This window comes from Botryllus schlosseri, chromosome 1 (assembly GCF_051294905.1).
Source record: "Botryllus schlosseri isolate E-star chromosome 1, Bs_hap1, whole genome shotgun sequence".
Lineage (NCBI taxonomy): Eukaryota > Metazoa > Chordata > Ascidiacea > Stolidobranchia > Styelidae > Botryllus > Botryllus schlosseri.
In genome coordinates, this window is record NC_137236.1 from 39201986 (window position 1) to 39214335 (window position 12350).

General features: G+C 40.6%; 3 protein-coding genes across 3 annotated transcripts in view; 2 read left to right on the plus strand and 1 right to left on the minus strand.

Moving 5' to 3' along the window:
• The window catches only part of LOC145436590 (cyclin-Y-like protein 1), a 108897-nt gene that overhangs the window by 70467 nt on the left and 26080 nt on the right, over positions 1–12350 (minus strand). The window lies entirely within an intron of this gene.
• LOC145436782 (uncharacterized) overlaps positions 1–12350 on the plus strand; it is a 181165-nt gene that overhangs the window by 57697 nt on the left and 111118 nt on the right. The window lies entirely within an intron of this gene.
• Positions 880–12039, plus strand: LOC145449456 (uncharacterized). Its single transcript, XM_080327822.1, has 6 exons — positions 880–984; positions 1046–1080; positions 1144–1279; positions 2734–2822; positions 7033–7181; positions 11150–12039. Exons 1-6 carry the CDS (start codon positions 933–935, stop codon positions 11427–11429), a joined length of 741 nt encoding a protein of 246 aa, XP_080183948.1. The 5' UTR covers positions 880–932; the 3' UTR covers positions 11430–12039.

Genomic DNA, 12350 nt, shown 5'->3' on the forward strand with positions numbered 1-12350 from the left:
CTGGACATCTCAAAAGCTTCTTGTAGTTCTCTTATAGTTATCGATACGTTGGTTTCTGTAGGCTAGGCTACATTATGCATAGTTTTATTTATATTTATATATGCTGGGGTGGAAGGCACACATATTGAAATGAACAAAAGCCGGTGACAATGATGAATAGGCCTACCACGAAGCGCGAAGAAGGTTTTCAAAATAAAGAAATCTGCTCCGAAATACTCAACTTTATGTAAAGATTTACGAAATCATGAGAAGTCACCTTCGAGCTTGCTTTGAGGTGCAGCAGTTACGGTCATGCGCTGAATATAATCCTTATTATTGTCCAGAGCTTGTAATTATGAAACTAATCACTAATTGCAAATATACGTTGAGCTTAACGCACGACTGTAAATTGGCGTGAATGAATGTCGCACCGTACTATTCTCATTGCGATCACAATAAACAAGAAAAACAGGAAATGCGAGGCTAGACACACGTCCCGAAACGATATTTTTTATCGTAATGTTATTATTTCTTTCATCGCAAATAAATCGCGAAAAAGCGTTTCAACATGAAAAAGCCTAATCGCTATATATGTTTTTGCTCTCGTATTTTGCGGTCATTGACAGCAAGCAAGTTTGATGGCTGAGTTTGTTCTTCGGGTTTATGTTGAGGGTCAGGCTTGCGATCTTAGATTTCGGTTGCAAGGTCGCAATGGAAGTTAGTAGTCATGGAATTCATACTGGTTTTGCGTGGCGATAATTCGGGCCTGGCACAATCAATAATTTATTTTAACGAGCACTGAATATTTTGTGAAAGTTGGGTTTTGCGGATCGGATATCCGGATATCTTCTCCACGAGTGCCGGTTTCATGTACTAGAATCCAATTAATGTGACAGTCTCCAGCTCCAATACAGATTAAAATATTTTTCCTTACAGTTCTACATTCCAGCGAGATGCGATTCGTTGCCAGTATTATTTTGCTTTTGGCCGTGGTCTTTGTTGGAGGTGAGTGCGGCGTAAGAATCGTTCGGAAACGTCATTTTTCAGAAAACTTCTTTCATTACAGTTACCTCAAATGGATCGACAACCAGACATGGCGAGGTAAGTCTGTGGAAAAAAAATTAACTTTCAATTTTTAATTATGGTGTAGCGACTTTATCCCAGTACAGGGCAGTGCCAATGTACCGGGCCATTCCACGATACACATACGCGAGCAACTATTACGCAACACCTGTTCGTAGACGACAGAGCGACATCAATCGGTTCTTACGTTCATACCTGTGGGCGCAAGTGTTCAGTGGTGAGTAAGCATTCAGACTAATATTTTGAGCAAAGCTGATAGATCTGGTCATATTTCCGTTCATAATGTTTGGTTTGAAGATTAATTTTAGAACAGGTGGTCTCTGTTCGCATCGAACGGCCCTCTGGCGAAATACGACTATTACGAATTAAGGGAAACTAAGTGAATGTTTATGAAATTCCACGCTGAACGATCGAATCAATTCTTACCTAATAGCATGCAATCTTGGATGCGATCTCGTGCGTCATATCAAATCCCACAACAAATATAGAATTTCGAGCTGCTGGGGTGTAATTTAAAGCAGTGGTTTCCAAATTTGTTTTACACCGTGGCACCCTTTCGATGGTCTCCCTATTTTTCAACCTATTGAAAACTGGTTCATACAGTAACCGACGATTGAATGATGAATGATATATAAATACTATATAGAATTAACAAGATAACATTTATTAACATTTCCCATTACTGTGGTGTTTGAGCTTGTTTTCTTGACAGTGTCTTAATTGATGATGGCTTGGTTGCGTAAAGAGCCGGACACATGTAATATTGAATATCAAAGTCACTGCGCCGCTTTGTTTTCTTAAGTAACGACATGCAATGAAATGGCAATATCGTTAGGCTCATAGTCAGCTTTCCTTAATTTTCACCGATCAATCTGTCTAGCTCTAGAAGCTCAATCGGGTTTCTGTGTTTTCCTGCAGTTTCTTATAGTAAGATGATTGAAAAATAAATTTCATGATCATGAGAATGAACTCTTGCTCGAGTTGAACTCATTTTTCGAGTTGAATATGGTATAATTCGGAAGGAAAACCGTGTAGCTATATTTCTAGTTCTGACCTAATTTGCAAAAGCTCAAAAGTTTCTAGCTGTCCGACTGTGCTTCTATGTTCGATATTCGTGTCATACGTCAGTAGGGTTGCATTTGAAACAAAAATCGATTTGAATCAAACATGTTTAAAACAAGGCCCTTGTTTTTATTGTTTTTGTTTTTTGTTTTTTTAATTGGCAATTGAAAATATAGGGCGAAGATGACTACTTTAACGAAATATCTGTACTATGTCTGTTGAACCAACTATTTCCAGGGTTCCAACCATTCTATATCGATATATGTCGTCCAAATCGGGTGGTAATTGTCCGTTGGCTTATACGATATGTTTTTAGGAAAGTAATATCACAATTATTGCATAATTTTACGACTTAAAATAGAAAACAATTTTTTTAAAAGGCCCTAATTTAAAACACTGTTAAAAACATGTTTTGAACAAAGTGTCTTAAACAACCATTTGTTTTAAATGCAACCCTACATGTCAGTAAGTCTGCCCGAGCGACAGTAGACTAATCTAACTTCGGTGAATACAGGTGTGGTCATGTTTTTTCCTGAATGTCTAACAAATAAAATTAACATATACCTAAATGCGTCTCTCTATCAAGCGACAAGTTAAATATTCGCCCAGGTCTGCTCTCGCCAGCCAAGGCTACAGAGGAGACGGTAGTGTCATCGACGACAACCACAACAACTACGACCACGACAACTGATATTCCGGTATGTGGAATGAGCCATTCGTCATGCCGCATTTTTACGGTCGGCGGTCATCATCATAATCAGAACATTCATTCCATAGCACTGATCTATATCTGCGTACTATCGCTGTTAAACTGACTGTCTCGTGGATTACAACCATACCATATAATATACGCCGGCTAAATCAGGTGGTAGTCGTCGGTATATGCTCATGCAACATGTTTTTGGAAAGTATTTACACAATTATGGCATAATTATACAACTTAAAAGAACACACAATCTTTTTTAAATAAAGGCCTTTGTTTTAAATTCAAACCTAGATGCGACTATATGGTAACCTGGCTTTGTAATAGTCACATAAACGAAAATGAATTATTACAGGTTTCCGAACCGATTCTGTTTTTCTATTGCCTGACGTACGAATGGAATTGACAAGTGACCATGCACACATTGTAATAATTACCGATTAACTCCAATACCAACAGATGTTGCGAAGCAAAATAGTGTAGTATAACGGCGACAGTGAAACGATTCTCGACCAATTTCAAGCAATTTTTAACTTGATTTCGGTTGTTGTTGTTGTTGATTATTATTTGATTGGCGATTATAACGCAAGTGGTTTTGTTCGCCATATCCAAAAAGTCATTTATCATCTAGGGGTGGATACTGCATTACAAAATATAAACTCAAATATATGGCTTTGTTGCGAGAACGAATTCCACAACGTATGGAAAAATATGCGTGTCAGTCAAAAAGTTTGTTACGGTGGGAGCGATATTCTTCCTTCGACACGTGTCCTCGAGAACTCTTCTCTGGTGTCTGTAATTTCGACACGTCAATAAATAATGGGCGACACTTTCTTCTTGGCGGCACGTTGAGGAATTGGCTGATTCTGCTATTCCCAATTTGAATAGATGTGCCTGTAGTCCACAATGTCCGGTTTGTAGTCGGAACATAATCGCTTGAAACCTTTTCGGTAGTCCATTCACGTCTGCTCTGTGGTAGACGGTTGGAAAACATTCCTTATATTGTTGCGACTTATCCGATTGCGAATAGCGGTTATTCCATAGTTCGATGCACGCCTTCCGACGCGAAGCAGCGATGTCTCGTACGGAAGGTCGTTCGCACACTGGCTTGACTCGCTCGTCTGGCCAATTCATCTGCCTTTTCATTCCCGGGAATTTGATAATGACCAGGTATCCGAACAATAGCGATCTCGTATCCTGCCTCCGATATCGGATGGATCGTTTGTAAAATTGGTGCGACGAAGTGATGTGATCGCCCATAAATATTGTCAATCGCTTGAATTGCGCTCAAGCAGTCCACGAGTATTAGTATATTGGAATTGCTGTTTTCCACAGCCCATTGTAGAGCTAAGCTTATTCCCACCAATTCTGCAGTGAAGGAACTCGATTCCTTTATGATAGTGGTTGCGCCGTTGATAGTTCGCTATACATAAAACGCCGCCGCAGTACCCGTCGTAGTTTTTGATCCGTCAGTGAAAATCTGCAAGTATCCGGGGAATCGTCTACAGATATGTTCATTGATTACCGGTAACAAAGAGGAACATTGTTTAAACTGCAGACTCGTCAAAGTTAAATCTATACGTGCCCGACGCAACGTCCAAGGTGGATGGGTTATTTTACTCAACTGCAACAGACCATCTCCATTTTCGTCGCAATTCCGGCGATATGTAATTTGACTGAAGCAAACAAATTGCTTTCTTTTCGGCCATTGTTCCTCCCACGATAACTGGAGAAGCTGCTCTCGCCACGGGTGCTGCAAATCAGCATTCACCTTGGATCTGAATTTCATACATAAATACCTGTGTCGTAGGTCCAGTTGCATTTCCCCACACGCAGACAGTATGGAAATAATTGGGGTGCTCCTCATCCCTCCGCAACAAAGCCGCAGCGCGTTGTTTTGTAGACGCTCTACTTTTTCTAGATATAGTCGGTGACCAAAATGAAATGCCTCAATTCCATATTCAATTATAGATCGAATAAGAGTACGATAAAGGTTAGCATAGTTTCTTTTGCAGCTCCCCAAGAGGTTCCTGAAATCATCCGCAGAAAGTATATTCGAGCAGTGCATGTGCATTTACGTAAAACAGATTCAACATGTAGTTTATATGATAACCTCTTGTAAAAGGTAATTCCGAGGTACTTTGCCGATTCTGCTGTCGCTATGTTCTGACCACTGTATTTAAATTGGAAATTTGGTATTTTCCTTTTGTTGCTAAAGACAACTGGCACCGTCTTTGTTGTATTGACTTTCATTCCCCATTGATCGCACCACCGTTTAAGACAATCCAAGTCGTTCTGTAAGGAGTCGGATACATCGTTCATGCTCATTCCAGACTCCCAAAACACAAGATCGTCTGCAAACAGAGCGTTCTTGGTGGAAAGACACTCTGGAAGGTCGTTAATCATGATCAAAAACAATATTGGACTGATTACGCTGCCCTGTACAATGCCTGTCTCGATATCGAATGTCTGTGACAGATCATTTCCCACGCGAACTTGAGCGGTTCTCTTCGATAGGAATGACGACAACCACCTAATGATTTTACCCCGAAGACCGGTGGCAAAAATTTTTGCCGGGAGGCCTTTCTGCCAGACCGTGTAGTAGCCTACTTGATTTCGGTGAATGGGAAATATGGGAGAGAAGTGGCGAAATATATTCCATTACACAAGCTGTGCGTATATGTCTTGTACCTACTGACGATGCTATGTCAAAATATTCAATCCATGTAATTCTTTCATTTATTTTATGTGCATTGTACAATGATTTCTGATTAATCATTTTACACTTAAATATAAAAGTCAATAAATCTTATCATCAGAACACGCTAAAAGCTTGATGTACGTTATATTTCAACAATATGGATACATCTTTTGTTGGAATCATATGACATATTTATATACACTTTTGTAACCGCTCGGTTCCGGAGCCACAGTGACTCCGGACTATCTGGTTGCAAGACCAGTCATGCGTAAGGTAGCATGCGGTATTGGGAAAGAGGAAGTGATTGAGTTCGTCTTTTGTATCGGATTGAAGTTGGTCTTGGAGTATCTTTGTGTGGAGTTGTTACTGTGTTAAGTCTTGGATTGGATTGGAAGTATTGATGTATGTTTATTGTGCCTGCCTCCGTTGTAATATATCCGTCGAATCTGCAATGTGTCTCTGGGTCCAGTCGAACCTGAAGTAACTTAGCCGCATTCAGTTAGATAGCGAGGACTACGACCGAACGGCTACAAATGGCGAGCACGCATCAGGGTGCGTGCTCGCCATTGTAGCCGTTCCCTCGCTTATCTAACACTGTAGCTGAAGAGGATGACTATTCCTTTCAGGTTCTTCCCTGGATACACAGACTGCACCGATTGGAGCGGATATATCATGTATTCACCAAAACGCACAGGGCACGAGCCCCTGCACGAGCCACGCTCTCGACAACTCAACTCAGAAGGCCTTTTTTCCCTTGCTGCATGCATGAGTGGTCTTGCCGCGCAGAGGTCATAGGTCAGGCGGTTACACTTTACCTGAATCCAATGCCCTAAATAGCTCTTCGTCCCACTTTCTGAAAACTTCTGTTCCATAAGAAGATATCATACAATTTCCGTGAAGCTAAATATATATATTCACGCCATTTGCTCAGAAAGCGTCAACCGAAAAAACGAATTCTTAAGCGCAATAGTCGCGGCGTGTGACACATCGCCAGTTTCAACATCATGAACGGGACATTTGGTGTTCCCTGGGCTATGTTTCAAACTACCTCGGCTAAGCGACTATGTTTCAGAAATCGAAGAACTCTATCAATCAATCCATGCAATGCGCATTATTACTAAGTAGGGCGGTTACGTGACATTAAATTATGGTTTTGGCATTAAGTAAGTATTTTGCTTGTTTTATTAGGTTATCGCGAAGTTTTGAAGGCTTACTAAGAAGGGCATATCCATCGGTCGTGATTTAGCATTATTACTACTAAATTTCTGCGTATCAGTGCCTCACTGAATCTGCATATTACTTCTACTAGGAAAACTGTAAATAGCGTAAAGTAAGTCACAACATGGGACGAAATAGACCTAGAAGAAATGGAAAATTAGATCCGTAATGACAACACAGGAAAACTACTTGGGTACTTCGAAAAACATAGGTACTTCATTAATGACCATCCCTGCGCAGCACGAGGTCGCAAATTAATAAATATCAAAATGCTGTCATGTTTCAGGAACGATTTAGGGATTGGGAAGAATACAAAGGATGTCGCTATCAGGGGGGCGGAGACATCACAGGTCCCTTCGATGCAGCACTTGCAGATTGTCAGGGAAAGGGCGCCAACCTAGCCCATAAGAACGTCAGGACTGCGGCCGATCGTGCGTGAGTAATACTGGTTGCTTCACGTTCAATTCACTTCAATTCAATCTTGCTTTTATAGTTCTGAATAGAGTCAAGTCGAATCATATTTTAACACACCATATCGAGTCAGGTCCTAGTACAAGGCAGGTTGCAAATTGTCAAGTCCGAGTCGAAGTGTTGAAACTCGATTCCGAGTCCAAGTCATTGAGTTCACTGCTCATTTTCAAGTGCAATCCAGTGCAACTCACAGTTTTACAAGATTTTTCGAGAATGAAAGTTGATGTACCCAGCATTTACAATATACTATTTCCCCACTTTATACAGATTCTGTCCTGTTTTACAAAACCGGTACTGATGGTGTAACCGCTCGGTCACGGAGTCATAATGACTCCGGACTATCTGGTTGCAAGACCAGTCATGCGTAGGGTACCATGCGGGATTGGAAAGAGGAAGTGATTGGAGTTGGTCTTTTGTAAGTAGTTGGGTTTTGTATGGAGTGGGTCTTGGAGTATCTTTGTGTGGAGTTGTTACTGTCTTGGTCTTGGATTGGATTGGAAGTATTGATGTGTTTATTGTGCCTGCCTTCGTTATAATATATCCGTCAAATCTGCAATGTGTCTCTGGGCCCAGTCGAACCTGAAGTAATATAGCCGCATTCAGTTAGATAGCGAAGACTACGACCGAACGACTACAATAGACTAGGGTTACCATCAGACATGGGGTAATCGCGATTAGTAATCGTAATCGATTACGACGATTACAGCATTTTCAAGTAATCGTAATCGCAATCGATTACATTCGAAAAAATCCCGAAGTAATCGTAATCGTAATCGACTACTTCCCATATTTAATCGATTTCTTTGTGAAAGAATGATTACTTTTTATTTGTACAAGGACTGTGACATAAACTGAACACTCGTGAACAAAGAAGAGATATTATACCAGTTATTTAGAGCACAAACGTCTGATTTTCAAATGCCACTGCTCATTATTACGTCAGAGCTAGCCTATTAGCTTTGCTCGTCTTTGCGTAGGACGTGTACACACATAGAAAATATATATTCGATGTACATTAGTGTGATTGTAAGAAAACCCACCGTGCTGTATATCAGTTTATCAATACATTTCAGACGCCACTACCTCGCATCAGGATAATTAATCATAATCACCTCTCTGCGTAAGTTAAAATAGCAACTTTTATATTGATGTTTGGTTATGCTTAGTTAAACTATAGAATGTAATAGTTCTAATTCTAGAGTTAAATGCAGTTTCACCGTTGCTGCTTGGCGAGCAGTAGGCCTATATGGTATGAACGTACAGCTGACAAAGGTTTAAAATTTTGTACTCGTCAAATAAAACATTACGGTTTCCACAACGAAGCATTAAAATCACCAGCTGCTGATATATATCATAACTGGGCCGTTGTTTTGCCATTTCTCGTAATGGCAGCTTGCATTACATTATCTACATTAAGTTGAAGGCAGAATTTTATGTTCACTTTATGTTATTCTCATATTATTCTACTCAAAACGGGCGCCAATCGCTATTTCACAATTCTTTACTGAACATTTGGACTTGCCGCCATAGCCATTAGCGCGGGTTGTAGCTAGAATCAGGATCAAAACAGCAAAAGCGTCCCATAACCAAACTTTGGTCTTGGGCCCCTATAGGGTAGTCAATTTGGAAGTTGAAGATTTAAATTCGTCAGCAATATTGATAATTGCATTATATTGCATTTTTAATCTTATCTCAGCGCCCGATGGTCAGATTTACCTGAAGAGGAGGGTGGGGGTGGGGGGCGTAATTTATAATTATAACATCTGGTATCTTGCAATAATCACTTTATTGTACGTTGCTACTTCGTGACCTCCGGTCTGTTATATAGCCAAAAGATATTGATTGTAGTGGCCCAAACAGCAGACTAAAAGAAAAACTTGCGTGAGTCGCACTCACAAATTGTCATGTCTAATGCCTGTGGGTGCCCGGGTGGAATTTACATCGTGGGCTCAGATTGGAAGGAATGGACTGTAAGTCACGCCCACCCAGCGCGGCTATTAACAATGGACACATACCCCAAGTTTTGGCCAATGTATTTCCTTAATAGCACACTTCGTGGAGTCTCATGTTGGCCGAAACTGCATAATTATGTCTTTTGATGTGTCGAGGAGCGGTATTGACTGGCACCTAAATGCCTATTACCATGAATTATGCATGTTTTATTTCTTGAGGGGGAGACGTATGCATTTTGAAATCAAGCTATCTAGAGACATTCAAATCGCAAAGCTCAAAGAGAAATTCCGAGTTAATGAAATCTCTCGAAAATGCTCTATAATTTATGTTGGTTTACAAAATACTTTTGAGTCCCCTCCAACCACGCTCCTCACCCTATATGGGGGTGCGGCAGTTATGGACCTGGTCAGAATGCAAATCATTGGGTGCGATAAACCGTCCCCTATATTATGGACAATGCGTACATTATGACGTAACAAGGAAATGTTCCATCTTTTTTAAAGACAGTAGTTATATCAATCGGCCTTTCCGGCGCAATCCAATTATTGTCTTCCAACATAACTACTACGATGCAAAATAAATGTAATCGTGAGTAATCGTGATTACTTTTCCAATGTAATCGTAATCGTAATCGACTACTTCCCGATTTTGCTGTAATCGTAATCGTAATCGTAATCGCGTGATTCCGAAGTAATCGTAATCGCAATCGATTACATTCATGAAGTAATCACCCCATGTCTGGTTACCATATTTGGAATCGTGAAAGGAGTTGGAATATCGGAATAAAATCCGTAAAAATGGTAATTTTCCCACGATATTGTAGTTGGTTGACTAAATAAAAGGTACAGTTTTCGGTTCAACACCAGAAATAGAAAGGTCATCACTTTCGTTCGAACCCCGTATTTCCCATTTAGCAGGGTTGTAATGACTCGAGTCATGACTCGACTCGAGTCCGACTCTAGTCACGTTTTTCAGATGACTCGTCTTGACTCGAGTCATTTTCTCAAAATACGGAAATGACTCGACTCAACTCGAGTCAATTTGTGTATTGACTCGACAAGACTCGAGTCATTGCGCATTACTCGAACCAAGTCATATGACTCGAGACTCAGAAGGCCAAGACCGACGTTTCATTGTAATTTCGAGGAATAGTTAAGTAATCACACTATTGGGATTTCGTTTATTGGTACTGGTACTTGAAAATGCGTCCAGAAACTGCCAAAAATGACGAAAATTAGAATATTATAAATGCGAACCATTCGATATCACCAAACAGAGTTATATAAAGTGGATTTTACAAGCCTTTAACTGGAAACTGGGCAGTCAACACAATGACTTGGACCCGACTCGAGTCATAATACCATGACTCGGACTCGAACCTCTGCTCGATGACTTGGACTCGGACTTGACTCGGTGGTGAATTGAAAATGACTCGACTTGAATCGAATCAAAACTATAAAACTGAGATTGACTTGTGACTCGGAGCCTGGTGACTTGGTTACAACCCTGCTATCTAGCGTCGTATATATATGCCCATTTTCACTCGAATCTATCCACTTTCTTATCTCTTTAGGCGTCCTCGGAGGACATTTTCAGAAACCCGAGAAAGGAGGACAAATCCTCCTAAAGGAGGACTAATGGTAACCCTATGATTGACGAAACACCAATAATGTGGTTGCTCACTATTCTTCGAAGTTACAACGAAATGGCTATCTTGGACGTACCATTCTGGAGTCATATAACTCATGCGCAATGACTCGGGCGCAAGTTTAGGTTAATACACAAATTGCCCCACGGCCCACGGTGAGTCGAGTCATTACCACCCTGTATAACAGACTGGGCTGATTTTCTTCTGGGTCATATGAATTGGTCGAGTCGTGCGCAATGGCCGAAGTATACAAGTCGAATCAATGCATTAGTGCTTCGAAGTCACGTCTTATATACTTGCAGAGATACTTCAAACCGCTTTCCCTTTTCAGAGCGCTCTTCCCGGACCTGTTGACGGCGACGTCACCCGTTTTTGTTTGGTTGCCTCTGTCCAACGTAGAAGACGACGCGGACATGGTCAGTCTCGTGTGGAATGAAGGAGATGACGCCAGCGGCAATCCGATCACGTCACCATACATAGCAGAAAGTGGCACGGAAGTCCTGGGGGATACTGGAGATACGAATGCCAATACGTATTCTTTAGATAACGATAAAATCGTCTTTACTACCACATCAGCTGCCTTACACGTATGCGAGTACTGCCCTCCCTAAACATACACGACATACAGTACATGTGTATCCGTAATCGGACATTTCTAATAATAATCGGTGCTATTACATCGAGACTCGGAAAAATAGGAAATTAAATTCGAATTAAAATGATAGTCATACGTTTTTATTCGCATTACACGAGAATCACAATTATTGGGCTGACAAAAACTTGGATATTGAATAAAATTCTGAAGTGAAAAATTTCAGTTTTTATTTTATTCCAAATTAGACTGGAATTATAATTACTGAATTCGCAAGAAACATGGAGATTGAGTGAAATTCCGAATGAGAAAGAAATACAGCAAAATTCAAGATCATTTCATATCAAACATGAGTTCATTCACGTAAGCATGCAAATGGTTAACGTCTATACACTAAGCTTGACTCGTTTCGCACTACGCTGTTCTCTTGCATGACTGAAACCTCTCTCGGATGGAGCTGAGGTTGCATTTATGTCTATTAGTTCTCGAACAGCAGCCTTCAGATGAAAAAAACTATTTTCTCTATTCCATTACCTCAAAACATCCAAGCCCATGCTCTAACGCTCTGCTGAAAAATATTTTCCACATTATCCTCTAATAAAATATTTTCTGGTTAGATCTGAAGCAAACTTCCTCTTGTTCTTTTGGTGTAGCTGATGGCATGATAGTGAACGAGCCTGCGGTAACTATCTCTTTTGTCGCTACTGCTCTTTTTATGATCGAAACTAGAAGGTTGTTCGCAGACTACAGGGTCAGCATGATGGTTATTGCTCGTCACAATGCCTACTGTGACTGCACTAGGGTTGCATTTAAACCAAATGTCTGTACTATTAATGTTGAACCCACTATTTTGAGGGTTCCAGCCATCCCATATCGATATACGTCGGATTTATCGGGCGGTAATTGTCCGTAGGTTCATACATGTTTTTTGAAAAGTATT

Bases quoted from the DNA above. Each gene is read 5' to 3' on its own strand.
- LOC145449456 (XM_080327822.1), top strand. From the start codon at position 933: ATGCGATTCGTTGCCAGTATTATTTTGCTTTTGGCCGTGGTCTTTGTT. The intron at 985-1,045 runs GTGAGTGCGGCG...CTTTCATTACAG, and splicing joins GGCCGTGGTCTTTGTTGGAG to TTACCTCAAATGGATCGACA. The intron at 7,182-11,149 runs GTGAGTAATACT...TTCCCTTTTCAG, and splicing joins AGGACTGCGGCCGATCGTGC to AGCGCTCTTCCCGGACCTGT.